The sequence below is a fragment of the Platichthys flesus genome, chromosome 5, assembly GCF_949316205.1.
Source record: "Platichthys flesus chromosome 5, fPlaFle2.1, whole genome shotgun sequence".
Classification (NCBI taxonomy): domain Eukaryota; kingdom Metazoa; phylum Chordata; class Actinopteri; order Pleuronectiformes; family Pleuronectidae; genus Platichthys; species Platichthys flesus.
In genome coordinates this window covers 13,020,870-13,048,170 of record NC_084949.1, presented here as the reverse complement: position 1 = coordinate 13,048,170, position 27,301 = coordinate 13,020,870, and the positions used below count along the sequence as shown (strand labels likewise).

Here is a 27,301-nt window from a genome sequence, read left to right as displayed (position 1 = left end):
AGAATGGCACTCAGAGAGTCTCCTTTTGAAACTACATTTCATCAAGGTCCATAGAAAATTATAAATCTAAAATGTTAAAAACACCCTTAGCCAATCCCAAAAGGATTTTTTATATTAAAATTTGATCATTTTTTTTAAATAATATACATAGAGACGAACAAAATGACAGTATAACAGTACAAGTACATAGCTTACACATATTCAGGATGCTGTACAGGGACATTTGAAAACAACACAATTGTACAAACAATGTACAGACAGCACCATTTAAAACAAAATATAAGAGAACAAAAAAAAGAAAGGATTAAAAAAATGATTTGATGCTTGTTTCTATTTGACACATTTATGTAAATATAAAAGGGGATCAGGAAGAGAGAGAGCATGCTGTGAGTCCAGGAGCGACCTTATTGTGACCCACAGGCCATGACCAGTTGACCTTTCGGATTTTCCAGATCATGAGGATTAACTGTTTAGTTGCAAGGCACGCTAACATGATGAATTTCATTTGTGCTGATTTTAAATTCATGCCATTGGTCTAAATGCTCAGCAAGCATTTAGCTGGACAAAACACTGTTTAAGTGTGTCTATCTATCTCAGTATGTTAAAGAAAGCAGAGGGGGGAAACCTGCATCTGTACCACAGTTGAATGGGTTCTCCCCCGACCCATATCGCATCCTTCCCCAAAGTTTTTTGGAAATCAGTCCAGTTGTTTATGTGTAATCTCATTTACAAACAAACCAACAAACAAAGAGACAGGAGAGAAAATATAAGCTCCTTGGAGAATGAAAAAAAGACGGACCTGCAGCACCAGAATTAGTTGTTCATGTTTCTTTACATATTTCTTATTCATTGAGTCATTGAGTTTGTGGATGGTGTGTCTGCCGGTCTGTTTGTTTACACATGAAAAGGTTCCATGCAGGTTGTGTTTAGCGCCACAGGCGGTGTGTGCAGCTGTCTTCACAGAAAGAATTCAGGGCAGATGGGCGACCGTCACCAGACCACACTGAAGAAACAGTTTTAGAAGATTCCAGGTCTGCGTTGAGCCCGTCAGTCCATCCTGATTCTGTTTCAGCAGAGCCAGGCGCTGAGCCACTCCCTCTTGTAACAACATTACGAAGCAATCTGAGATGGATGGGAAGGATGTGAGGGGATTTACGAGCTTTTCAAGCCCTGTGATATAATGATGGCTTCCATTAGTGCTTAGTTTAGCCAAATAAAAGATCTAATGGTTTCGGGACACTCTCTTGGCAGAGCCACACCTTACCTATAAATAAATAAAAATAATAAAAAAATTAGGTTTAAATTATTTTCAGTAACAGCTTAAATGATCCAGACGTTTTGATCCACGCCTTTAAACTGCTTCGTAGCAATAACCAAATTTGAAGAATTGGTGAAACTTCATGAGAGTTCTGGTTCCCCCCCCCCCCCCCCCCCTTGCTCCAGTGCAGGGCCTCTGGATGAGTGGAAAGGGTAAAGAGAACGGATGGAGAGAGAGGCAGAGCTGAGACACACACTCTCACTCCTCAGTGAGCGACACACTGAGAAGAGAACGTGTGCTCTGACGACTGCTGGTAATCCTTCATTCCTCCCCTCACCCCTCAAGAGTTTAGGATTTCTTTATCTCTTTTCCCTGCAGGGCCTTTTCTTCTCCTCTTTGAGTCTTATCAGAGAAAACAACAGCTGATGTCGGACGTCTTAGCCCATTCACTCTTCCTCTCTCTGTGAGTTGCAGAAGTCTTTGTATGTCTTCCCCCTCTTTTCATCGATTTCTATTGTAGAGCCTGCAGCTGCAGCTCAACACAAGCATTCAGCTCGCAGCTATTGTGGGTCTGTACCATAGGGAAGTGAACACTGTAATAGACTATTAGTGCAGAAAATGTCATTTAAAGTCTTGGAGACCAGCAGGACAGTTTGTCATCAGTCTGTGGACCAAGTTGTACATGTCTTCTTCAATGCAGATAACCCGGGTAGAATGAACGTGCAGTTTTCTAACTTCCCTCTTCATCCCTGACTGTTTATAAAAAGGTCTGCACACAACGTCCAGCACGCAAAGAAAAAAAAAAGTGACAGTATCTTGTCCAAGGAGGACTCACTAATGACAAGGAGTAATTCTGAAGTAGCTATGGAGCATTAAAGGGATAGTTCACCCAAAAATGAAAATACCATCATTATCTAGTGTTTGAGTCCACAGAACACCTTTGGAGTTTCATACGGTTGCCCTGAGAGCTCAACGGACAGCAACTTAAAAAAAAAAACATGCAAGTTGACAAAACACAAGCAAAGTAAGAAAACATCTTCATCAATTTCATAACACAACACATTACAGAAACGCGCTGCAAATAGACAAACGCTGCAAATAGACACACGAGCTGCAATAGACAAAAAAAAAATGCTCTCGCAATAGGCTTCTGCAGGATATGCGCAATGGGCTTCTGCGCAGGATGTGTGCGCATTATTTATTTATTTTTTAATTTAATTTAATTTAATTTAATTCATATTTAATATCAATTTATCTGCGCTGGTTCAGGGGTAATTGATGCTGGTCTTCCCAGGTGACTGACCTACGCAAGCCTGTAGGCCACCCTACATGAGATTATGTGATTGTGTGTGTGTGGCCTCGGCGCTTCCCGGTTCTTCCCGGCACTACGCTGCCAGTGTGTGAACAAGTATTTAACATGGGCGAGGAAAGGAGGCGGACCGCTTTTGGCAGCGCTTCTACCTCCGGTGATTCCCCGGGGTTAGAGGATGATGGTGTGACGTTAATGTATTGTTTTACATTGCATGTGTCAAGTCTCCTATATCTCATGTACCAGGAGCTGCCCCTGTCACTGGTTATCTTGGCTCGCTGTCTGGCCGGTAACCAGCCGTCCGGACCGCTCCGTGAAGAAGGAGGAGGAGATGTTTCTTTACTTGGAATGCGGCCATTTTATTTCTCGGATATACAGCAGGAGCAACAGTCACATCACCTCTAGGTGGTCCGTCACTTCTCGTTATACACACACTTTTAGCGTCTTTTCCCACAATACCCAGGTGCACTACATCACACACTACACACTTTCCTCAAAGGGGCAGAACATACCTGCGACACAACAGCTCTCGATCTCAGATACAGATGGCAAGAGAAAGCAGAGAGGGATTTTTACACACTGTCTGATAAAGATTCCGACAGTAAAGACAAGGGGTAGTGATGGATAAGGTTTTCTTTAACAAGTTCAGTCTGTCATTCTCACTTTCCACCTTAAAACTATGAAATGAACTGAACTATGAACTAGTTCAGACTTTAAATGGTGAACCATCAACGTGAACTATTCATGTTTACTTGTATGAACTGAACTTTGAACTAGTTCATGAGAGGTGTGAACTTGCACCACACTGGTGTAGATATGTGTGCTTCATGTGTTGATGTCCTGCCGCTCGCGCCACAGGACAACAGCTACGTTTGAATGTGACGTCACTGCTGCTTTGCATAAACCTCCGGTCTCGCGCTGATAGGACGGCGCGCGCGGATTAATCTGCATATTTGCTCTCTTTCACCTCCTCCTCCTCCTCCTTGCTTCTCCCCCAGTCTCCAGCCTCACACCCCGGGTCTCACCCCACCCTCCAGCCCGTCCTTTATGAAGCGGAGCAGCAGCAGCGCCGACGCTCAAACGTGGAGGGAGAGAACGCGGCTCCATTGTCGCGAGGTCCGGTGAATATTGACGGTTCTGTCGACGCGCTCAGCGGCTTCCACCTTCGAGCCGGAGCCGGGAGACAGTGTCCAGGAGCCGGGGCGGCGGTTGAGAAGGTAAAGACGTTCACGTTCTCCGCTACATTTTATCCCCTTTATTTACCGCACTTTAACCGCTGAACACCCACGAAATGACACTATGTCAGGAAAGCTCCGTTCCTCGGAGGTGACGTTTTAATTTAATTTGCCAAACACGTGTTTTGAACGTCCTCAATGTAAATGTAGAGATGTTGTGATGGACGTGTAACGTGAGCACGGAGCGGGACGACCGACCCACGTTTCGCTCTCCAGATCTTCGGGAGGGACGGCGGAACCAGCTGCCCCGTATCCTGGCTCCGTCTATTGCCTGGCCCCATGCGTCCCTCCTCGATGCGCACACACCGAGCTATTGTTCCGCGAGGCTGGACTCGGCCTCCTCGCCACCACCGGGGGTTGAATTCAGCATGTTTGTTCCAAGAGACAAACGGTGTTATTGAAGCTCCACTTGTCCCGAGGCCCTGGACAGACACCCCCCGAAACTCGTGAAAAAAACACCAAAACAATGGCTACATAGGCGGGGAGCAGGCTGCACTTAATGGTGTTTGACAAGGTCCCAACACAGCACGAGGATCATGCTGACAGTAATGGAGATGTTGGACCCTAAGGTGATAACATCTTCAAGACAGTGCTCCCGGCCTCCTGCTCATGTTCTCATCAGAAACACTCCTGGGCTCTCTTAGTGTGTCGAGAAGCAGGAGGTTATAGCTGGCACAGATGCCTCTTGTTTATTGAGGTCACTGGCTTTTTCATCAGCAGCATGTCATGCATCATTTATATTGATATGAGAAATGTTGGCAGGAGCCTGCATCTCGGATGTTTTGTCTGCTCTCCATGCCTCCACACTTGTCTCCCGCCGACCTCACCATCATCTGTTTTCATATTTCCACCCATGCACGCTGCTCCTCCTCTACTTGGCAGAGCTCAGCAAGAGGAAAGGGAGGCTTGGCGGCTCCGAGAACTATCGGACGGCATCGTCTGCTGATCTCGGTGATAGAGGGATGTCGCTTATCAAGTCAGGTTTTGGCCGATGGCTTGCATTACATAGTGGGGTGTGTTTCTGGCTTGTGTGGGTGTAGTGGGCTGGGTTTGTGTTCAGGAGCTATGACTCCATCTGGCTTCAGAGAGGTATGTGACATGCAGACACTCACAGGAGAGAGAGAGAGAGAGAGAGAGAGAGAGTGTGTCGCCTCCTGAAAACCATCATGCTGCTGCTGCCAGGACGTGTGAGTTGTTGCTGTTGGGTTTATCGTCACCTTGGCGTGAAACCAAGTGTGACTGACACATGCTCTCTTCCCCCTTTGTGCCTTTTCTGACATTTTGCTTGCAGTTCAGAGGCCTCATTGCAGGATCATTTATTCAGCGAGTCGCATCTCTGGAGCCAAATTCCAAAAAGAAGAAGGTCTTAGATTTGGTCTTGTTTTGCCTCGATTATAAAGATTCAACTAGTCTATCATCTTTCCCATAATCCATTGTGCAATAAGGCAATCATTGTCTGTACAAACAAAATAGGACAAAAAAGCTGAAATTACCCTGAAAACGTGACCATCAGAACATTGGTAATGTTTGGGTCAATGTCACCTTAAGGGAAGTCTAACTTCCTATTAAACCTCTTATGGGATTAAGAAGGGATAGTGCTGCGTATGAAGTACTGTTACTACTTGTCACAGATACAGAGCACCTATTTTCCACTGGTAAAAACCCACTAACATCTGTCCTTTGTCTGCAACGGGAAAGGATGCACACGACATTCACTCTTGGCTCTAATGAGTCTGCGTCAGACTTGTTTTTATTGCCATGAACGTATTTGGTTGCCATTCAGGCCCTGTGGAAGACCGACATCCTCTCCTATATCCAGCCCCTGCACTGGGATACAGCCACTTCCCCGCGGCCTGCACCTCTGTTTCCCTTTCCTCTTCCTGAAGGCCAAAGCAGGCCAGAAAGGAAGCTTAAAATAGTTCAGTGCATTCTTTAATCTTCAGAGAAATGTCAAGGGGGTTGTATAAGATGGAGGTGAAGAAAATGAAAGTGAAGCTTCATGCAAAGACTCAAAGTCTTTAGTTGTTAAATGCAGTAAAGAAACTGAAGTGCAATTTACACTCTGAGATGGGACATGGATAAAATCTGTTATTCATTTTTGCATTTGTTGACTATTGGGTCGTCGCAGACATTTACTTTTGTATGGTGTGATGTATTGCAGGATTAATAGGTCTGATGCTTGAATTGTGCTGTTTCTTCCGGTTGCGTGAGTCCCTCTGCACCGGTGCAACAGCTGTGAGAGGTAATGGTGAATGTCGGAGTCAAGGGTTCAAATTTCACCTCCACCACAATCGCAGTGTGAGAACAGAATGTACCTACAGTTCCTCTGCCTTCAACAGGCATCAGTCTGTTGGTGTATTTATAGTTATTTTGGAGCCGATGAAGCTAAATTAAATTGCACCTTCATCAGTGTGTAAGATTTAGGTGAAGGAGATCTAGTTTCACGTGTTTCATCTAAATTGTACAAATTGTTGTTTGCTTTACCCTAGAATGGGCCCTTTTATATTTACATCCAGAGCGGGCCTCTACGGAGGCTGCCATGTTTTTTATGGTAGTTGTAACTGGAGAAAATAAGATAGATAAGATACATTTATTGATCCCAAACACATGCACAGACGTCTACCCCAGGTTCTCTTTCATATTTGGAAAGGGAAGGTGAGCAATTTAAGCTGCAACTTGAAGCTTCACCACTAGATGTCACTAAGTCTTAAACACTGAATCTTGACGTGAATAATTGCTGCAATTTACTTGCGTTTGGTTCATGTCTCCAACTAATGATTTTCTGCTATTGATTATACTGCTGATACATTTTTGGGAGTATTTATCTAGTTGATGTCAAATTAAGAAACATTTGATAATGGAGAAATTGTTTCAGCTTAACGTTTGTTGAAGTTCTTCCTGAAAGCATTGATACTGGACTTAAATCTGTAAATACCATTATTCGTATCACAGGCCCGTTGGCATTTCTCAGCCCGTTCCTTGTCTAGGGATGTACCCAAAAGTCAGGGCAGCTGAATAGAAAGCCCAACCCCTGTGCAGCGTTGAGCATTTCCATTTGCATTTGCTTGGAAGTCAGCTGCTTTTTACTGCCTGCAACCAATGTCAGCCTTAGTCCCGACACCCATGGAAATTCAATCCTAACACTGGCCTGCTCTGCTGCATCTGTTTAGGGTGACACACAGGTTTAAACCACATCTCATCATTCACACCCCAGGTTTGTTTGTGCATCCCCTGTGCCGCTCTCAGCGCTCAAGCTTTTGGATGGTGGAGCGGTGCTGTAACTCTCGTCACTGTGGTTTGGAGGCTGGCTCTCTCCTGCCTGTTAGAATAAACTGGTGGACGCTGACGCTGCATTTTTTAAAACTTACAATGCTGGACTCAGTGCACTATAATTATTGAAAGTGTAACTCAGCACTTTCATAGTCTGTTAGCTCACTTTGTTCTCCTTAAATGCCACCTCATAGACATCATTTGCTTTGAATTTCCATTGTTTTTTAATAACTTATAGATATGGAAGGGACATGAGAAGTGTGTTTGTACAATGACATCTATTGGCTCTCCATTGGCTTAACTGGACCTTGTGTGTCACATGTGGCAGCTGTCACTCCTGAAACAGTGCTATGCATTTCATTTATTTGCTTATTGAAATACACAGCTGGGAGGGCCTGCAATTGTTTGTCATCCTCTGCTCTACCTCTTTGGGCATGACAAAAATCAATTATGTGTGTTGAGTAATTGGTTTGTGTGTATTCAGCACAGTTCAGGGGTGTGGTTGTCAGAGGGGCATGGCAGGCGAGGGATCACTGTTCATCTGGCCTCGCCTCACCCGGCCCGGTCATAGGCATGGTAACTGATCTGGCCCTCAGGCTCTCCAGCATTATATTGACTCTCTGCCTGACTGTCTATAGCCAGTTGGCTGGTGCGCTGGAGAGTAGCTACTGGCTGGCTTTTAATTTAGGAAAACTGATGTCAGCTTTGGCTTGTCTGCAGCCAGCCATCTTCGACAGAATGACTTGCTTAGTTTTATTTTTTTATTTTTATGTTGGATCACTTAAAAAGCAAAAAGCTTTTAACACAAACGATGTGAGTAGGAGGCAGTGATTCCGTTTTTTTTATTTCTCATGCTTGCACAGTCTTATCCAGCCCCATTCCAATTGTATTAGTTGGTTGACAGCGGAGAGCAACAGGAAATATGAAAAAAGAGAAGAATATTGCAAGGGACAAAGGTCGTTGGCAAGAAGTAGGTATGCCTGGTCTAAATCTATCTTATATACATGATTTCAACCTTTTTGCTCCCTCCCTTTATTTGTTTTCAATCCATTTTTAGCAGGCCTCCCGCAACCATTCATTTCAGTTCTGTCACAGAAGGCAGGTGGACATTGCAGGACTTTTGAGAAACATTGTAGTAAAGCATGGCTGGTAATTAAACATTTAACAGACTTCACTGGTCTAAACGTGAAACAGAATGAGTGTACAAGTTTTTGAGTAAAAGCAGTTACGGCATAGCATCTTTTATGTTTATACATACGATAGCAGTAGGGTGTATAGGACTAGCTGCAGACCTGAGAGTCTGAACCCTGTTACTAGGTAAGATGTGTCTCTTTACTGGCCAGCATACCTCAGTGAAAGGGTTACAAAATTACATCATCCATGTTATATCTGCATCGACTGTATGAAAGAGGTGACTCCTCCATCCTGCCCTCTTTCACCCTGCGGCCTGTCCGATATCCCTGAGGTCTTTTGGGTGAAGTTACCAGTGCCAGCTGCTCCTCTGCCCTGTTGCACCAGTTAATCCAGTCACAGGAACCCACCCCCACTGCCCTCGGCACCACGCCTGAGGGGGTTACATGGTGTGAAGTGCAGACAATAGGGATTGTCTGCCTCCCCCTTCCCCCTCGTAGTTACGCCATGTGGAACTCAGAAATACTTAAGATGATCATTGTTGTCATCATTGTCATTTTGAACCTACTCTGAACACGTACATACAAGCACTTGGACACTTTTGATCTACATTGATGATGATACCACTCAAATGGAGGCTGTTCTGATGGAAGCTGCGCCTGGTTCTCTCTGAAAGCCCTGCCAGTCTTAGGACAGATTGTAACCCCTTTCCCTTGCAGCTCTTGCAGACCACTGCATTGCCAGTAGCCGTGAGTCCGCCCCCCCTTCTCTCGCCTACCTTAAATGCTAACTGACTCAGTCCACTCAACTTGTAGCCACACTTAACCACCTGCTCCTAATGGCTTTACTGAGTAGCTTAAAGTCACTTAGCACATGGTTAGTGTCCCTCATGGAATTGATTAGAGTCAGCTGCAGGCTTAACATCAAGCCCCCTCCATCAACACCCACCTATTAAAATGTTATTTTGGGCTTTGTATGTGTTGCTCCATAGAGGATCTTGCACCATGCATACATGTGGTGTTAGACTGATCAGAAGAATTTGGGGAAAATGGGATAGTTCACGTGATTGCCACCCTAAGTCAGAACAACAACTAAAATGTTGGTACATGAGTTGCAGTAATGCTGACGTCATCACCTTTTTATTAACTTGCACACATTTGTGCAGGCATACTTGCTAAAAGCTGGGCTAATCATTAAACATTCAATGACACTGTAGATATTGACTTAAGTACACAACCGTGGATTGGACTTTGCAATTGCAGCCAATTCCTGAAGTTGGGCACGTTTGAGTGCTTTCTTTGCTATCATGCAGCTTAAACACTTAACTCGTGTCGGGAAAAAAACTAATTGTCCACCACACATCAATGCTCAGTCTGTTATATATGTGTTTCTGTGGAAGGTGGAAATTTGTGAATTTTTTTTATACAAAAACTCTTAAAAAGAAAGTGATTGTATTTTGGATTTCTTCATGACAGCAGCTGTAGTACTGTAGACAATTTTCACAACAGTTCCTAGACTTGAATTTCCAAAAAAATGCATACGTTTTCTTTTTACATAAGACTGCACATCGACCCTGGTTTCGACCTTTATCACCAAAAGCTTGCAAATCTTGTGTTCTGAAGTTGTCGTCTATTTGTGAATTTTCCTGCTTTATTTTCATATCATCTCACTCACATTTTCCACATGTTTTACTAGGTGATTTGCAGGAAAGGTTCTGTTCCACAAACTTGTGACATTTTCATCCTCCTATCCCTCAGGAATATGTGTGGACTCCAATACGTTTCTAAAGGCAGCTACAGTTGTGATAACTGCTGTGTTCATCACAGCCAGCAGGACACTATGCTAAAAGTCAAATGACATCATCCTTCAGTGATGATTATGGGTGTTTCTAACTTGTTTTAAGATCAGATTGTGTTGGATAAATTTACCATGGTGCAGGTGGGCATATCACAATGTCAGTTTTAAGCACAAAGATGGAGAGAAAGCCAGATTAATAAAAGGAAGCTAAAACTCATTAAAATATTTCAAATTTGTCTCATCCTTTTATTATCCGGTGTGTTTATATTTTTAAGATAAAAGTTGAAGGGAAAATCTTTAAAATGTAATATAGTTGGACACAAATCAGTGTGATGGAAGGATTGTAGTTGTAACACAGATGTCCATTGACTTTGTTTAAAAGCCTGAATGTGTTGCTGCCTTTTTTGGTAGCTTCATAGAACTACATTCTCACCCTTTTTGGCCGGAGAACACAGTGCATTCATGTTTTAAATTGTTTCTCCTTTTAATGATCCATTTTTGTCCTTAGCTTCTACCTCAATGATTTAAAAGTGTGTGTGTGAGAATAAAACACATGCTTGGTGATGCAGAAACAGCACTGTTCCCTTGTATGGTCAGATGGAGCAGCAAGCTCTTACACACACACACACACAGCGGCTGGAGTCACTTTACCTCCCACTACTAACAAGAATTAGTTTCTAGATTCTTCATTGGTTTTGGGAATGGTGGTTGTAGTAGTAGCGCACAGTGATGGAAGTGAAGGGCCCAGTTCAGACCTGACATGTGTCTCAGGTGAACTGATCATAAGTGGACAGCTCTAAGTACAGTTATGAACACACCCAAGACACGCTGTGGAGACTTGAGAGATTTGAGATCCCATCAGTCAGACCACATTCGGAGGGTGGCCTCATTCTTTGCTTTCATACATGCACTCCAGAAAATGACTGGATAATTGCATTGAGGCCTTTTCCAAGATTGTCTTTCACGTAAGAAGGATGCAGCCGGATATTATATGTATTGCACAACTTTTTCATCCTGAGATAATTGTATAATTTCTATTTTAATTTTTTTGTCTGCATATTAGAAAAGTCATCAACATGCCAACTTGCTACCTATCTAGCGGGCTAGCAGGAAAAGTTCCATTTAGTGCATGTCTGTAAGCAGCTATACATTGATGTATTCGTGGCCACCACGCAATATTAAGACTGACAAACACATATTGATTTTTAAAATGATTTGAAATAAGTAAAATCCTATTTCTGAAAGCTGAATATTGATTCACTCAGCCACTGTCTCCTTCTGTCTCTGTCTCTCACACACAAACTCTTTGACAATTGAACCTGTTTGTCATGGCCAGAGACGCATGTGGAGACATATTTTAACTCAAGGGGTGAACTTGTGTTGTCGGAGCTCTCTACTTGTGTAATCAGATCTTCAAGTTAACATTGGATAATAACATGGTCAAATTGAGCAATTTTCTGCTTCTGCTCTGTTAGGAAAACCCCCATCTTTTCACAAATTTCTAGTTTGGTTCCTCATTCCCCTGCGAACGGATCAACCCTCTTCCACTTGACATTTTCAGTCATCTCTCACACTGAATATGTTTCTTCCTGCGCATGGTCTCACTCGGACACACACTGAAGTAAAGTCAGTGAACAAACAGACAGACAGTGGGGCTTCATATCTTCTTGGCCAAATTCCCCCAGAGCTCATTTTTGTTCAGTTTCACCAGAGTGTTTGTTTTCTTAAAACGTCATGTGGTAAGAATTGAGATGGAATCAAGTGTTTCTGTAGAAATAGAAGAATCCAGGAAGTGGTCCCTTATTTCCAGTTTTCACATTTTCGTTTTGAATGCTTGTAAATTTGTGTAAAAACCTTTCACATGCAAACTTTTCTTAATCCTGCTGTCTTTGCCCGCTCACACTTTGCATACACCCACACACATTAAGGGTGTGACTATTCTCCAAAGTTTGGTTTAGACCTCAATTTAATGAGTCACAGTTCAGTTCAAAGTCTGATCTGTTATCCATCTTGAGCTAACTATAACCGCAGGTGTGACGACCAAAATAGCCACATGAAACATGGAGTTAAAAGCCAATCGAATAAATGAAAAATACTATATTAAGAGCATGTCCTAATTCAAACTCCAATTATATTTAGTTGTTTACATGTGTGTGTTAACTGTGAAATAAATATATAACATTATTAAAGTCATGATACGAGTACGACATGGCCAACTGTCACTGTGAAGCCCTGAAGCGTCTTGAGGAAGTCAGCAGGGCTGGGATGGGTCAAATGTGCTCTCTAAACTGCTGCTGCTTAAGGCATTCACTTTCTACCATGAATCATTTTGGGGCAGATGTAGCACTGACAACTGGAAAGTACAGAGGCTAGTTTCATGTGCAAACTAGGTCAGCAAAATGGTTTTATTTCCAATTTCTGTTTATTCAATTTTCTAAATTGCAAAACAATAATCTTACATTTCTAAAACAACAAAACATGTCAAAGCTGAACAGCTGGAACGAGCTTGTTTCAATCATTCATCACTTCTAAAAACGTTGCCTATATATTTTTCTGTCAATCAGATAAGGAATTCAGCTCTACAAAAATGTACTTAAGGAGAAATAAGCTATGAATGTCTAGTTTTATGGTATTAACCTGCAGTGTATTTTCGTTTAGCTGTTTATTTGTTTGTTCTTTGGGTCGCAGAATTGTGACAGCAGTCTGGGGTAAAATGGTCAGATGGAATTAAGCCCCAGCATCACTATCAACAGCCCCTCACCAACAGGACATCCAGCAGCATGTATTCCAAACCCCTGCCATGCTCTCAACGCAGCTAAATCCCTCTCTGCTTGTATTAGACACAGTATTAAAAGTGACCCATTTTGTCAAGCTCCACTATTGGTGTCTGGGTGTGAAGCGTAACAGACTGAGAGATGGGGTATGACAGACGTAATCAAACGGCCTTGAGTCAGGTCAGACGTAGGATTTAATGACGCAGACGGCCATATTTCTCTATTAGAGGTGGAATGTAAATATCACTGGAGCCACTGAGTTCTTTCTACGTCTAGACAGACTCCCTCCAACAATCTTCTTTTATAAACACACACTCTTCCCCGCTTTGGCTAAACATCCACCACTGTAGCTGATTTAGCCGTTGTGCCTTTTGTTTTCATCACAATACTGGCAACACATTGTAATTGTTGCCATGGGTGTTGAGCTAATTGTGACATAGGCAGTGTGAAGCTGTCTCCCGAACATGGTTTGAAATCTTCAGTGGGCAAATATTTGTTATGCAAATGTAAAGTGAGAGAGTGGCAGACAGAGGGGCTTTTCTTTATGTTTCGTCAAAATGCATGAGGTTGTTCATCTCGACCAAAATGACCATTTAAAAATAAAAAATGCTGCTTATATTGTGCAGTCAGTTTTCTGAGCAAAACTTCTGCAGTTTAGACCCAGCAGGTTTGGTGTCATCAGCTTGAAGAAATCCCTAAATTGGGTATAGTTTTGGTGTCATGTGTGGCATTTATTTGAAATGAAGACAAATGCCAGGACTGCACAACAGTCTCACTGTTATTTAGTAAAACATCCCTTATCTGTGGTTGCGTGTGTGGATGGGATTTGAATGATCCCTCACATCCTCTGTTACAGTTTTCAGCTAGTCAGAGATGATGCCTTTATTTGACCAGAAAGGGGCCATCACATGGGCAATGTGTTTCATGCTGCTATCGGCTAAGCCCTTGGCATTAGAAGCTGGCCTGGTGAAACTATGCCGTGTCATGCTCCGTGCCATCCCAACCCCCGGTCTCACGGCACCTTGTGTCTGGAGCAGCTCCCTCCTGTCCGAATCAACCCTATGCAGACCAAGATTCACCTGATTTTAATACTTGTTTGACTGAACATTGACAACAGGAAAGAGACAGATTTGTAGTGCAATTTTAAATACACTCGGTGGCATGGTTCCCAATTTGCTAATTGCTTTGTAACCTTCTCAGTCCTTGAAGTAATGATAATGGATTTGGGCCACACAGCTCTGCTCCAGAGGGCCCTACCCATTAGCTTTTTTATCATCATTTAAGGCTACATATTTTCAAGAAGTTGGGTGACTGGCAAACATCGTATTGTTGGGAAGGAAGCTGAGTAACCGGCCTGTGAGAGATTTGTAACCACAGAGACAAGAAAACAACGACAACAGAAGAGGTTAGCACAAGCAGCACTGTGTTCAGCTTGTAACTTCTCCTCCTGAACCGAAAGGTTGGTGTGAATGGATTTATACAAGAGATGTGGGGGTTGTGAGTGTCTGTATTCAAAGTTTCTCAAAGCTAATCTGGCAAACAAGTTGGTTCGGTTTTGGTGACAAAGGATCCATTGATCCATTTGTTAATCATCTGACGAATCTTCTATTCTTTGCTCCGCTAACCCCCAGTGCATCAATGTCCAGGAGTAAATTTCCTTTGCAAATATAAAAGCAAAAGTAAAACTAATTATGGGAGATAAGCACCTTTTTAGTATCACGTTACCTGAGACGTTAATGTGTAAGCACTGAGCAAAATGTTCCCTGGACTTGGGAAATGGAATGTGTGCGGCTTCTCGTAAAATCATTCATCCTCCAATGATTTAAATAACTGCATTCAGTTTAAGACAACAAGGTTCATGTTGTACTGGATGGTTTGACACTGTCTAAAGTCGGTTGAATCATATCTGTGGAAAATTGTGATTGATACATTTGGTTTCCCTAAGATTTCTTTTACCTCTGCCAGGGAGGTTATTTTTTGTCATGGTTTGTTTGTTGATTAGTTAGCAGATGTATGCGAAACCTACAGAATATACATCTTTAAATTTAGATAAAGATGAAATTCATGGATCTTTATGAAACAAATCTGGCATGTTTAGCGGACCAATATTTATGAGTTTCGGCAGTTTTGTGCAGATTCAAATAAAAATCTGGTTCCAGTGAATTTAAATATGGTTTCATAAGGGGACTGTTGGGCCTTGGCGGATCTGTGCTTTCCTGAGAGCCATTTTGTTTTTATATTGTAATGCTTAATGGCTTACATATAATTTATCAACAGTGGCCAATTGTTTTTGTTTTCCTGTCATAGTTTGTTTGTTTTTTTACTATGACTTCTGCTTTTCTTGCCTTGTTATTCTAATCTGTGTGTTTACTTTAGTTTTCTTATGAATCTTTTTCCTCCCTTTTTGAAAGATGTTGAAGTTACTTAAACAGCTCTTTGCTGTTTTTTTTTCTTTCTTTCCACCTCGATCTTCTTTATTTCCTCTTCAGTCAATCTCTCGCATAGTTTGTTTATTGGGCTGTACAGAGCTGCTACTGGTCAGACCATCTGTGTATCAATTTACTGGAAGCCAATCAACTAGCAGTTGGAGGATGTGACTTATGGGAACAGGGAGCAGAACAAGTGCCTCTTCGAAAAGGGAGAGGAGTAATCGGGAAGAGGGTGGGTTGAGGCTAATGTGGTCAGAGGGGCGGAGGACTAGGGAGTGTGGGTGGGTGGATACCATGATTTGGGGGGGGGGATATACCCATAATGGAACTGAAAAGAGCACTGTCCAGTCAGACCAACAGAAAACTTCCCTGAGGTTGATGAGTTCTAAACCTTTTTGACTGACTCGTAAACATGCTCAACATATTAACCCTTTCTTCACTGCAGCCTCTTAACTTGTGTATGATTATTTTACTCTCAAGCTGTCATTGAAGGAATTTCGCAGCACACAGATCTCTGTAAAGCAAACAGCCGGTGACTTGATGATTAGCATCTGCCCTTGCTCAACATGAAGATAATGACTGGCAAAATGGGCCATTCAGTGCTTGTCATCTCCCCACTCTCTTCATTCTCTGTGGGTTGTGTGTCATAGCAGGAAACCTTCGAAGCCTCTTGGCTTTCACTATTCCAAACCACAGCTTTCCCCCTGTTTAATTTCAAGATGCTGGAAGCAATTTGCATCATGTTTTTTTTGCATCTTCTCCTAAATGTACTGTTTAAAAAATTCCAGTGTTCTTTTATTGTGATGTTTTAATAGTGATTGTTAAGTTCATTTTGCTTGCTCACGAATTATGAAGTGGTATTGTCAGTTCTGTGTTAGATGAGTATGGAGAAGAACAAGAGTTGTTCTGCTCATTTCCTGTTTTTCAGACTCCTTTAAATTCCACAGAGGCCTCTTACCATAAATGGCACATCCTGTGGCTAACAGCGACATGTTTATCTCGTGACACTGGAGGAGTGCAGCATGTTTCAGCCTGAAAATTACGTCTTAATTAATTCTACTTTTCTTTTACAGGACATTTAAGTGAGAAGAACTGGCCATCCAAGACGAGTGAGCCGCAGAGCCCGAATTATCAGCAGGAACATCAGTGTCCACACATTAGGAGGAGGGAATGAAACCGGATGGGGTTACCATGGAATCCACGGAACCTACCGAAGCTGCAGCAATACCAGAACCATCCCTGTCACTTGACAATGTAACAGAGCAGGCATCATCTCAACCAGAGGAAGCTGCAAGCGATGCAGCGTCCGGACCTGCTCCAAAGACCAGTGGCAAGCCGTTGGCAGCAGAAATCAAAGTCAAACCAATAGGTATTGCAAGTAAAACACAGCCCAAAACCAAATCTGCAGGGGTTGCTGGATCCAACTCAAGGCCAGGTGCCGCCTCACACCGCACAACAAATGACGTCAAATCCGCTACCAGTGTTTCTGCCGCTGTGACCAAGAGAACAGCAAGTGCGTCAAAAGCATCAGCAGCAGGAGCTGTACCTATAAGACCGTTGGGTGGAGCAGCACTTTCCTCAACGGTCAAGAACCAAACCAGATTGGCTGACAAGAAGCCTGCTCGACCTACCTGGTCTACCTCTGCTGCTGCTGCCACAGCAACAAATGGTACCAAACCATCAACGGTGAATGTTCCTCCTAAGAAGAAACCTGTGGCTGAGACTGCTAATCTAGCAAGACCCAAAACCACAGGTGAGTCTGAAATCTGAACGAGATAAGTAAATTAAATGTGATTACAAATTTCTCGCGTGATGTAGCGTCATGTAGGTTTTTGCTGAAAACCTGATAGTTTTCTTATTTCAACGGCACCTTGTCTCTTATCTTTTTTTTTTTTTTATTGCAGCTTCCACCAGCAGGTCAGCAGCGTCCATTGCCCCTAAACCCAGCACTTCAACCACCACAAAAGCTGGTGGTGCTCTTGCATCAAGGACCACAAGGTATTACCATCACAAAAAGTCAACAGATGCTTTAATGACACTGTGTACATTTTGAATCAAGTTATGTGGCTGCTAATCTCAGAGCCCATCAGATATCCTCTAATGAAAAGTTGGCCTCTGGAGGCAACAGCCAATACTTTTCCAACTGGTGCACTGTCTACAAACCTGAGTTAAATCTTTTTTCTGTGAAAGATGCAAACGGCGATGCTTTTTGTCTGTGTTTAGGTTCCTGGCGACATTTTGGCCAATCTCTTTTAACAGCTGCTTATGAACGCAGATAAATTAAAAAGCAATTAGCCAATGCTTTTTGATCTGTGTTCCACCTCTTCTGCTCTCCACACCAGGTGTGTGCCTGCTGGAAACTAAAGCCTGCTCTTACATGATTGTTTAAACCACAACCAGAAGGCTTCCAGCTAAATCTTCTCTGTTCACAGATATTACGTGGTTAGGAAAGCAATTTATTGACAAAATAAATAATACCCATCATCGTCCTCATTGTGTATCTTTCTCTCTGAGGTCTTAATGTTGAATTCCCTTCAAAAACTGGATGAGAGGGTGACTTTGTTTATCTTGATTGACTGAAAGGGAGCAGCGGATAATGAAGTCCATTATGGTCTTTGGGCCGTTATTGAGTCAAATTTCGCTTTGAGAGTGTGAGTCATGTTAACAGAAATAACCTGAGACAGAGGCCCTTATCAGAGCCAATGATACTGAAGAGCTTTGTCCACAACAGACCCCCTGGCAGCAACCAGCCTCACCTCCCCAAGGCAGAGCACTGTTGACTCAGCTCATAATTCCTCTCATAATGGGCCAATGGTTGGGATAGGTTGTGATGTAGTCAGACTGAACTGGCTTGAGTGCTGCTCTCATATGATCATTCGGCTGAATTTCATAATTGACCCAGTCATTCACTGCCCTTTCAACCTGGAAGCTTTTGTTAGCTAAGATATTGAAGATATCAGGTTAAATCCAGGCTTGTATCATCTGCTGCCAAATATTATCAGCAGGCGCCCAAAGCTATAGCAACAAATCGTTTCCCTTCAATGGTTTTTAAAATGTGTAATAAGTTTTTAACTTTAACAACGTGGCAGTCATTTGTGTAAATGAGGTGGTCTCCAAAGTTTGAAGTCATGATTATAATACACCAATCTACCCACAGGATGTAGCGTTCTGTTCTGAGAGGTCTGATTAGATTCTGTCTCCCAATGTCTTCCACCTTAATGTCCTCTTATTAAATGAGGGAATAATGTGCTGCTTTCTGCTACATCACTGTTTCCTGAAGAAGCGGCAGGCAATCGACTTCTGTCCATGCTCCAAGAATCAAAATGAGTGCCTGTCAGAGATGCTCCAGCTTCCACTTAAAAGAGTAGACTAAGCCATTTGTTTAGTTATGGTTGAAACAAAATGTTACCTCTCTTGTTAAATTACTTTTAACAATCAATTAATTCAGCTCTTACACTAAAAATTCTCCTGACAGTGATGGAAAAGTATCTGTTGGATTTAACAATATTATACTTGGTAATTTGTGTGTAAGTGCCAGGGTGTACTCAGAAGCTCAACTTCTGAATTAATCAGATGAGGCATTTCAAGTGTAGGAGTCTGATTACATTAACACATAATCCTAATTGTTGCTTGTTCCTCAGGACGTGACATTGGGCACTTGCTGCTTAGTTTGAGACTCGGGGGAGGGGGAGGTGGGAATACAACAGAACTGCAGCAGGTGGTCTGCCCTTGTGACAGACGATGCATGTTGCATTTTGTGCAACCTGTATGAGGTGCATGTGTGCCATGGCCAAGTCGGTAGCGTGTCAAATTCTTTGTGTAGCAGCAGTGGTGTGCGTTTCAGTCCGTAATGGTTGGTGCTGTCTATCTGGCAGAGTCGAGCACTAACATTCTCTCAGCTCAAGCAATGACCTGTATTCTTCCATTGCAACAATGTTGAATAATGTTCAAGGAATTGTCAAATAAACAGCCTTGGTTACACTACTGCAGGTATTATTTGTTTTAAACTGTTATTTACCCCTCCGTTTTAAAAGAAAAATCTCTATCCACATCACCGTTCTGCAAAATATTTCAATCCAGATGAAAATACAAAATTGACGACACATTTTGAGCATTTAAGGCCAGTAGGTGGCTCCTGAGGTCAACATCCATGATCCATCAAATACCAGAGATAAACATTGTTGGGATGCTCAGTGAGCTTTTCTTCTGTCCTGGTATATAGCTGCTGTTATTTCTTCCGATGTTCATTACAACAGTGGACATATGCAAAGTAATTTGTGACATGTTTACCTAACTGTCCATTTTAAATACGGATACAGACAAACAAGAGTTTTTGAAAATCTCTACTTTGGTAAATTATTCTGACTTCAGTGTGGACAAGAGGCCCAAACAGGGAGGAAATGTGTCCACATTAGTGTGGAGAGGTAAGCTGTAAACTGCAACCTAACAGGTCCATGCCATCCTTCATCCTTGTCATTTTTCAGCCATTTGTCTGTAATTCCAGCTGTGCCATAAACTATTTCATGTTGCTGAGACAACAGCCATCATAGCAGCCCAAACTGTCGCAAAGGAACCCACATTAAAATTTTCAAATCAAGTACATGCAACTAAGGTCCTCATCTCGTCTATACATGTTTTGGCATAAACCACAGACAATTAGGCCTATTATACAACAAACATGTTGAAGTAGCTCACACTGCCTGTGTCCAAATGTAAAGACCAACCCCATTCATGAAGCATTAATGTTAACTGGTCCAAAGGGAGAAACTATATAACTTTATCATCAGTCTCGTTCATGAAAGGAACATAACATTTGGTATTATCCTGGGAATAGTGTTTGTGCTAAATTAAGGTGAAAGTAAGATTTGACATATGATGGAGAAGGTGGAAAATGCTGGATTGGTTTTGGTAATGAGGCTGTACAGTTTCAGCTCTGTGCCTATTTCTATGTCTTGGTAAAATTAAATTGAATTAAAATTGTGTACAAACGTATCATCTGCATAACAACAGGACATCTCTATGATCCATGAGAACCATTGGAAACTGTATTCAGAGTCAAATCTGGCTGCTGCTTAGCTTTGCTCTCCTCCAGTGATGGCTTCTGGTGTCCTCGCACTGACTGAGCAATCAGTCTTTGTCCACCCAGCCCCCATTTCAATCTCTCTTCCCCCTTCATCAGTCTTTTCTGCTGTCTGTGCATGTACAGTTCTGGGCCTTTGGCCAGGATCTCCCCAAACCCTCCTAACAGCGTCCATGTAGTGCTCCAACTCATTCATCATTTAACTGCATACAGTCTGAAAAATTAAGTGAAGTTGTGTAACACGAGAAGGACGGTGATTATGCCTTCATGTTGCTTAGCAGTCAGGTTGGATGTTTCACTTTAAGAGTTGGTGGATATTATTGGCAATGGATGTAAATGCAGTAGGATAGTATTTTTTGGTCTTGGATATAGAGCTTACCCTCATTATGTTAACACTGAACCTGCTGTATTGGATAATTTATTATAACTGTACCAAATACAAGGCAATTATTGGGGCGACAGCCTTTCTTCTCCCTTTAATCATCATATTTTATTTTTCCCTCAATGTACCGTCTCCTGATTTTCTTCTGTGTTGCTCTGTTGGGCATAAAACTGTCACTTCTCCCTGACGGACTTGGCAGGGAAGCAGGATTACTGACCTAACAGCGAGGACCAATGTCATCCATCACGGTGACAGTGGGTGTCTAGGGCCTTGTTAGAGCCAAACCCTGTCTGCCCCTGCTATTGCTAGGCTGCAACATTTCATATAAACCCTCCACTGAGCTGATTCAGGCAGCACTTTATTGTCAAGGAGATAACTGTGGGCCCACACAAGCCCAAGGAATGTGCGCTCTTCTCAGGAAGGGAGTGAAGCAGCTGGTTTTGGACGGCCTACAAGCCAAACATGGCATTGTTAGGGTGCCTTATTTTCATTTGTTGTCTCGGAGGGGGCTCTTGAAGTGATGAGCGTGTACTTAAACTGCATTTGTATTTGTAGGAGGAGCTTACTGCAGCAGGGATAAAGTGTACATCCTGACCAAGACCTCTCCTTTCTCTTGGGCTTGATTGAAACAGTATAATTTAATCCACCAGCCTGGGTATGCCAAGAGAGTTGAGCCTCCCAGCTGTGTTTTTAGAAGAACGAGAGGAAATAGTCATGGATGGAGATTGGCTTCAGCAAATCTCCCCTGGCTCATGTTTACACTTTGATTTTTGGCCAAACAGATGTTGCAGCTGCTCAGCATGGTAATGCCATGCGGGCCCGGTTTTCCATCGGTCGTAAACATTTGAGAATATTGACTTTTAAAACTAAGAAAGCCCATAAAGTGTCACTATGTCTCTGTGCTGACCCTTGGCCTGAAGAAGACCTTGTGTTTGGTCATTAATATCATGTGGATGGTTGTGTAGTTCCCCTCATCCTCTCTCCACTCTGTGATTTGTATTGATTTCAACCCTGTGTTGGCAGGAAATGTGATCCATACTAATACACCAACAACAGAACCACAGCTGCCACCCACAGAGGGTGTGTGGAGTAGGGGCATTAGTGTGGATGTGTATTCCTCTCCATGGCGTCCCACCGGATCAAACCTTTATGAATTATGACTCCCGATGAAAGGGAGGAAGGAGGGGTAAGGGCTGTTTAGGCTTATGTGTCTGTGACCTCCCCCTTTTCTCTTTATTATCCTTAACTCTTCACAGGCTTCACTTGTACTCCTACATTTTGGTTTGAAATTGCGATGGACGGGTAAAAACAATGACACGGAAACTTGTAACAGCTTTTCAAAACCTATTCATCTCAGATTCATGAGGCTCCCATCACATGACTCGTGTCAGAAAAAGCCTAACAACTTGCATTAGCGTCGACATCCATTGTAGAACCAACATGGATAATCATTTTTAAGCATTGCTGACCCTGTTGTCTTTGCTAACAGCTGTTGTGCTGTTAAATTCTTTATTACAATGGAACTGCTTACATGTGTAGGAGATGAGCTGCTATTCCAGTAATCTGTAACAATGTCCTTGTCCTCATGGAAGCATATGCCTAGTGTTCGTGAGTGGTCTCATGATATGCTTTTTCAAGCATGTAGGTATGGACTGAGATTAAATTTCATACTGAGCCAACTCGGACAGAGATGGTGGACAGATTATTTCAATTTGAGAATGCTGTTTTCAAATGAAAATGTAGTTGTATCAATGTAACCTTAGAAGACGCCAATCACTCAGTTTGGTCTGCATCGTTCATAATTGAGTAGACTTGTCTATTCAGATTTTCCTGAAATACAAGATTGGATATATAAAATGACCTTAATTAGCTGCACTTCACATTTCAATCCAACTCTCATAATGACAGTCAATTACAATGTTCCACTGCAGTGAGTCCTTGTCTGCAGTAGCTGTGTGATCTCAGGAGGAAACAAATGGTCATTGTATTGGTTATTGTCATGTGGGAGCGGCATCTGTGTGCAGCCATGCTTCTCCACTGAAAGCCATCAAAGTCGTTTCTTGCGTTCATCAGCCATGTCAGAAAACCAAATTCAAAGGAAGACATTGTTGTAATTGGCGGCTGGGTCACACAGTTTCCTTAAGGCAGATGTGTTTGATTATGCTTCTGTTGTTGTTGGGAAAGTCAGTCTGTTTGAATAGAAACAGATGTCGTACAGATAATTTACAGCACTGAGGTTTTCCTTTGTTTTCGAACACCAGAATTCAAGTTTAGAAATGAGGATTAGGGCCGCCTGCGGCTAGCTACTCGCTCATCTCACAGATTGAAGCCGTTTGTAGGTTAGCCAGTGCAGCACTACATCGCAGCAAAGCTGTTCAGAGCAGAGCTGTCCTCTCTAGAGGGCCACTGTTTGATGCTGACAGCAGTTATCTCACTTTACTCCTTGATCTGTGTTCTTTTACCCGCTCTTCTCCCTGGTCATCTTTGTTTCTCACCTTCATTTATTTCTTGTTGTTCCACTCACCAATCCCTTCCTCTCCACAGAAACACTCCATTTCGGTTTCGGTCACGTTCCCTTGCCTCGCTCTCTTCTACCTTTGCATTACTTCTTCACTTTGTTGAAGACAGCACCCACCTGACCTTGCATCTTGGTGGACAAGGGGGCATAAATGTGGCAATAGATGGATGGTGCTTTTTTTTAAATTGTGATTTACATCAGGACAGGTCATGTCTATATGCCCGTAAATCAATGTGGTGGTGTAGCATCACATTTCGTGTTTGGAACTTTGCCAATAAGAAAATCAGCTGTTTGCATTTGTTGGATTCTTTCATTATTGTGTTTTTTTGTCTTTCTCCAGGCCTACTACCGCTCCCTCAACCGCTAGACCAGCACCCACCACATCCAGGCCCACAACAGCTATAACCAGGCCCTCCGCCACAGCAACTGCTAAAACTGCTGCTTCAAGAGTCACCGTAGTACCCCCTACTGGCAGGAGCACAGCAGCACAGCCCCCCAAAACAGCCACTGCAGCTAAGAAAGGTTAGACATTTTCTTTGTTCTGACCCGGAGTCACATACGCTAGGTTTCAGCTCCTTTCAGATACATATTTGAATTTGAATGGCGTGATGGTATGATTATTTTAATTATATATTTCTGAACAGTTAATCCACAATGTTTTAAATACCTAAAGTGTATCTCATAGAAACATTAATTGACAGTTTGAGCTAAAATATCAAATGTTCAGTTTTAAATTCACAATTTTTTTTATTGACAATATTGGGAGAATTGAATTTGACTGTTTTTGTTTTTGCACCAGATGTTGGTCGACCACCTTCCGCTACAGGAGTTAAAAAACCTGTAAAAGCTACCACATCAGCAGCTACCAAAAAACCTGAATCCTCAAAACCCTCAGCTGACACAAAGCTCAACTCTGCATCCAAATGTCCTGCAATAGCAACAGACTCCAAGGTGTCACGGCCTGCTAAACCTCCTGCAACAAAACTAGCCACGACTGTTAGGTTCCCGGCCCTCAAAAACCCCCCCCTTGGTCGAACCCCACCTTCCTCTCCAGCTGGCAGACCTGCAAACAGCAGCACATCTCTGTCAAAACGTGGAACCAAACCCACTCAGGCTGTCTCACCCTTCACTTCTGTTAAGAGGACAGGGCTTTCAAGTGCAAACACAGCTGATAGACAAGCACAGAGAGCTGCCAGCGCAGTGGTAGCAGCTGCCGCAGCCTCCACTGTTCTCGCAGAAACACAAGCAGAGGCTGCAGTGACCTCACCACAAGACTCCTTACCTGCTGCACCAGAGGAGGTCCCTCCCCCTGTCTTGGCTCAGGATCCCCCACCAGAGGAGGTACCTCAAGACACTGTGCAAAGCCATGCCACTGGTCCCTCTCCTCCCCAAAGCCCCGTCAGGACAGGTCTATCAGAAACCTCTCCACCCCTAGAACAGCTGGGAAGCAGTGCTTCCTCAGTCACAACGCAGGGACAGGTCCCTGCCCCAGCAGAGCCTGCATTACCTGTGGCCTCTCCTCCAAACCTTTCTGAAGATTCTGTTTACTTGTTCACAAACCAAACCCCCTCTACATCTAAAGCTGTCCAGACTGCAACGAATATCATCCCTCTGATAGTTCCTCCCATCAATCTAAATGAGGAGGAGGATGAAGAGGAGAGGGAAGGCAGCCAGCTGGTGTCTCTGTCTGAAATGAGTGGGACCACACAGCCTACAGAAGAGTCCCGCCCCGGCTCAGCTGGACCAGTGGCGGGGTCTGCTTGGCGAGCCGGTGGCGCCTTATTCTCTGAGCTGGACTCTGAAGATGTAAGCGGCAGCCAGCAGGGTGCATCTGAGTTGAGCGCCCCTGGTGTCCTGGAGGGGACAGAGAGCATGGACGACCTGGGGGATGGCAGTCTCAAAGGAGCCATGGACATGGAAGGAGCCTCGGCAGGATCTCCTGACTTTGAGAGGGTTCCCGAGATACCAGTTAACGACTTCGAAGAGGATGAAGATGAGGAGGACGATGACAACGATCGGGTGTGCGATATGGATGTTGGCTCAGAGCGGACGGATGATCTGCAGAGACCCAGGCATGACAATGATGTGAATGAGGAGGAGGAAGAAGAAGAAGAAGAGGAGGAGGAGGAGGAGGATGAAGATGTGGATATGGCTAGTGAGGGGGTGACAGAGAGTGGGCTGGAGAGCTATGGAAACGCTGATGAGGATGACTTTGCTGAGGATGAAAGGCTGGACAACCTGAACAGAGTGGCCCAGCCGCCACCGCCTGCCCCTCCCCTGCTGCCCTCTGCCCCAGCTGCTCAGTGGGACCAACCGAACCCCTTTATTGAAGCCTGGGCAGAGTCTTTGCAGCCGCAGCAGGTTCCTGAGCATGTCTCCCAGGAAGCAGGAGCAGCTGCAGCAGCTAGCCCTTTGGCAGACCCTTTTCAAGCAGATTCTGAAACCCCAACTCAGGCCCCAGTCCAGGCCTGGCTTGGACTCGGCTCTGCTCCTTTTTTTATTAACCAAGAAGCCCCTCATCATTCCTCTGTCGAAGATGAGCCTATAAATCTGGACGCCCAATTGATGTTGGTCCAGTCCAGCCCAACCCAGATGCAGACCATGGCCCCAGTTCCCTTCTCTTCCCCAGGCATGTGTCTGTCTAGCACCGTGAGCAGTGAGACCAGCACATCTGACGAACTCTGTGACTACAATCGAGATGAGAAGCTCAAGTCAAGAAATGCACAAGCCCCAATGCTTTCTCCCCAACCTGACCTGGGCCCCCAGATCTACAGAGGAGAGGAGGATGAGGCAGAGGATGAGGCAGAGACCCTGCCAGCTGATGAAGTCCTGGGAGGACCTGCAACCGCCCCCACTTCCAACCCCTCCTCATCTTCAGTGACCGAAGACGAGGCCAGTGACACAGAGGGAGAAGCCCAACTTGACGACTCCTTGGAAAGTCCAGCGCTCAGCCACATGACGTTCGACAGCCAGCCGCTAGCGCAGCGTGGCCTGTCCACTGTTGAAGAAGCAGAGGAGGCTGAGGATGGCAGCGCACGGGGGGACACCACCCCACCATCAGCAACCTCATTGGCGTCGTACGGCTTTGACAGCATGACCACAGCTTCAAACTCGAATGCCCAGTCCACCGGGGAGAGCTGCATCAAGAGCCCTGGCATCTTCTCCTTAGAAGAGCTCCCTGAGGAGGCCAAGGAGCCCAGTCTCATCCCACAGCCTCTCACCCAGACGAGCCTAGCAGAGCAGCAGTACATAGAGTGCAGCCAACAGGAAGCAGGGTCAGCTGAGTTTGCCTGGGGGAACGCGACTGGGTTGGATGAAGCCCGCAACGTTTTGTCAACTCCGTGCACTTTGCAGAAACCAGAGGAAAACCCAGATGACATCCAGCCTCCCTACTATTCTGCAATCTGTGAAAAGACTGAGAACTCTTTTGCAGGTAACGTATAGCTCATCATCTCCCTAACAGCCTGAATAACATCCCCCTGTCTCCCTTTGACCCGGTTCTACTCTCCCTAAAAATAATATCATGCTGTAGTTCCTGTTGTCAATGTTTGTTGAGAAATCTCTGCGGGTGGATGTAATCAAACTTAGAAACTTAACAAACAAAACAGAGAGCAAAAAAGGGAAGGAATAAAGAGGAGAGCAGTGGCTCTTCCCTCTGATATAACATTTATATTATGAATATATGGCTTAAATTCCTGTATGTGCAATAGCTACTACTATTTACTCCCAATGTGTGAGCGTGTCTGGGTTTCTGTTTTTATTTAACACGGAAATTGTCATTAATCCGAACTGACATGGATAGGACTTTGCAGCCCTTTAAGAAAGAAAACAAAAAAATCTGCCTTAACAAAAAGAAATGTGGAACGAACTGTTGAACATGTTTTCATGTGTATTTATCCGCAAACTTTACAGAACAAAGCTGTTAATTGACGATGAGTTTTGATTGTGTATTCATGTTTGATTTCTCCTACCTTACAATACAGGCAAATCTTCCTTATTCCTGTGTTGTGTTCATCCATCTTTTGGAGTATTGAACCTTAAAACTTTAAATAAAGATTAGATTTTTTTACCATGACCTACTCTCTCACCGTACAGTTTTGTTGAAATGAGTGATAGGA

General features: G+C 43.7%; 1 protein-coding gene across 1 annotated transcript; it reads left to right on the top strand.

Annotated features, from left to right (window-relative positions):
• Positions 1 to 3,567: 3,567 nt before the first annotated feature.
• prr36a (proline rich 36a) lies at positions 3,568 to 27,258 on the top strand. The gene is made up of 5 exons (XM_062387410.1): positions 3,568 to 3,784; positions 16,277 to 16,956; positions 17,108 to 17,201; positions 23,524 to 23,705; positions 23,983 to 27,258. Exons 2-5 carry the CDS (start codon positions 16,374 to 16,376, stop codon positions 26,625 to 26,627), a joined length of 3,504 nt encoding a protein of 1,167 aa, XP_062243394.1. The 5' UTR covers positions 3,568 to 3,784; positions 16,277 to 16,373; the 3' UTR covers positions 26,628 to 27,258.
• Positions 27,259 to 27,301: the final 43 nt, after the last annotated feature.

Excerpts from the sequence above, each read along its gene's own strand:
- prr36a (XM_062387410.1), top strand. The coding sequence starts at position 16,374 with ATGAAACCGGATGGGGTTACCATGGAATCCACGGAACCTACCGAAGCT. Across the intron at positions 16,957-17,107 it reads AGCAAGACCCAAAACCACAG|CTTCCACCAGCAGGTCAGCA; the intron begins GTGAGTCTGAAA and ends TTTTTATTGCAG. Across the intron at positions 23,706-23,982 it reads AGCCACTGCAGCTAAGAAAG|ATGTTGGTCGACCACCTTCC; the intron begins GTTAGACATTTT and ends TTTTTGCACCAG.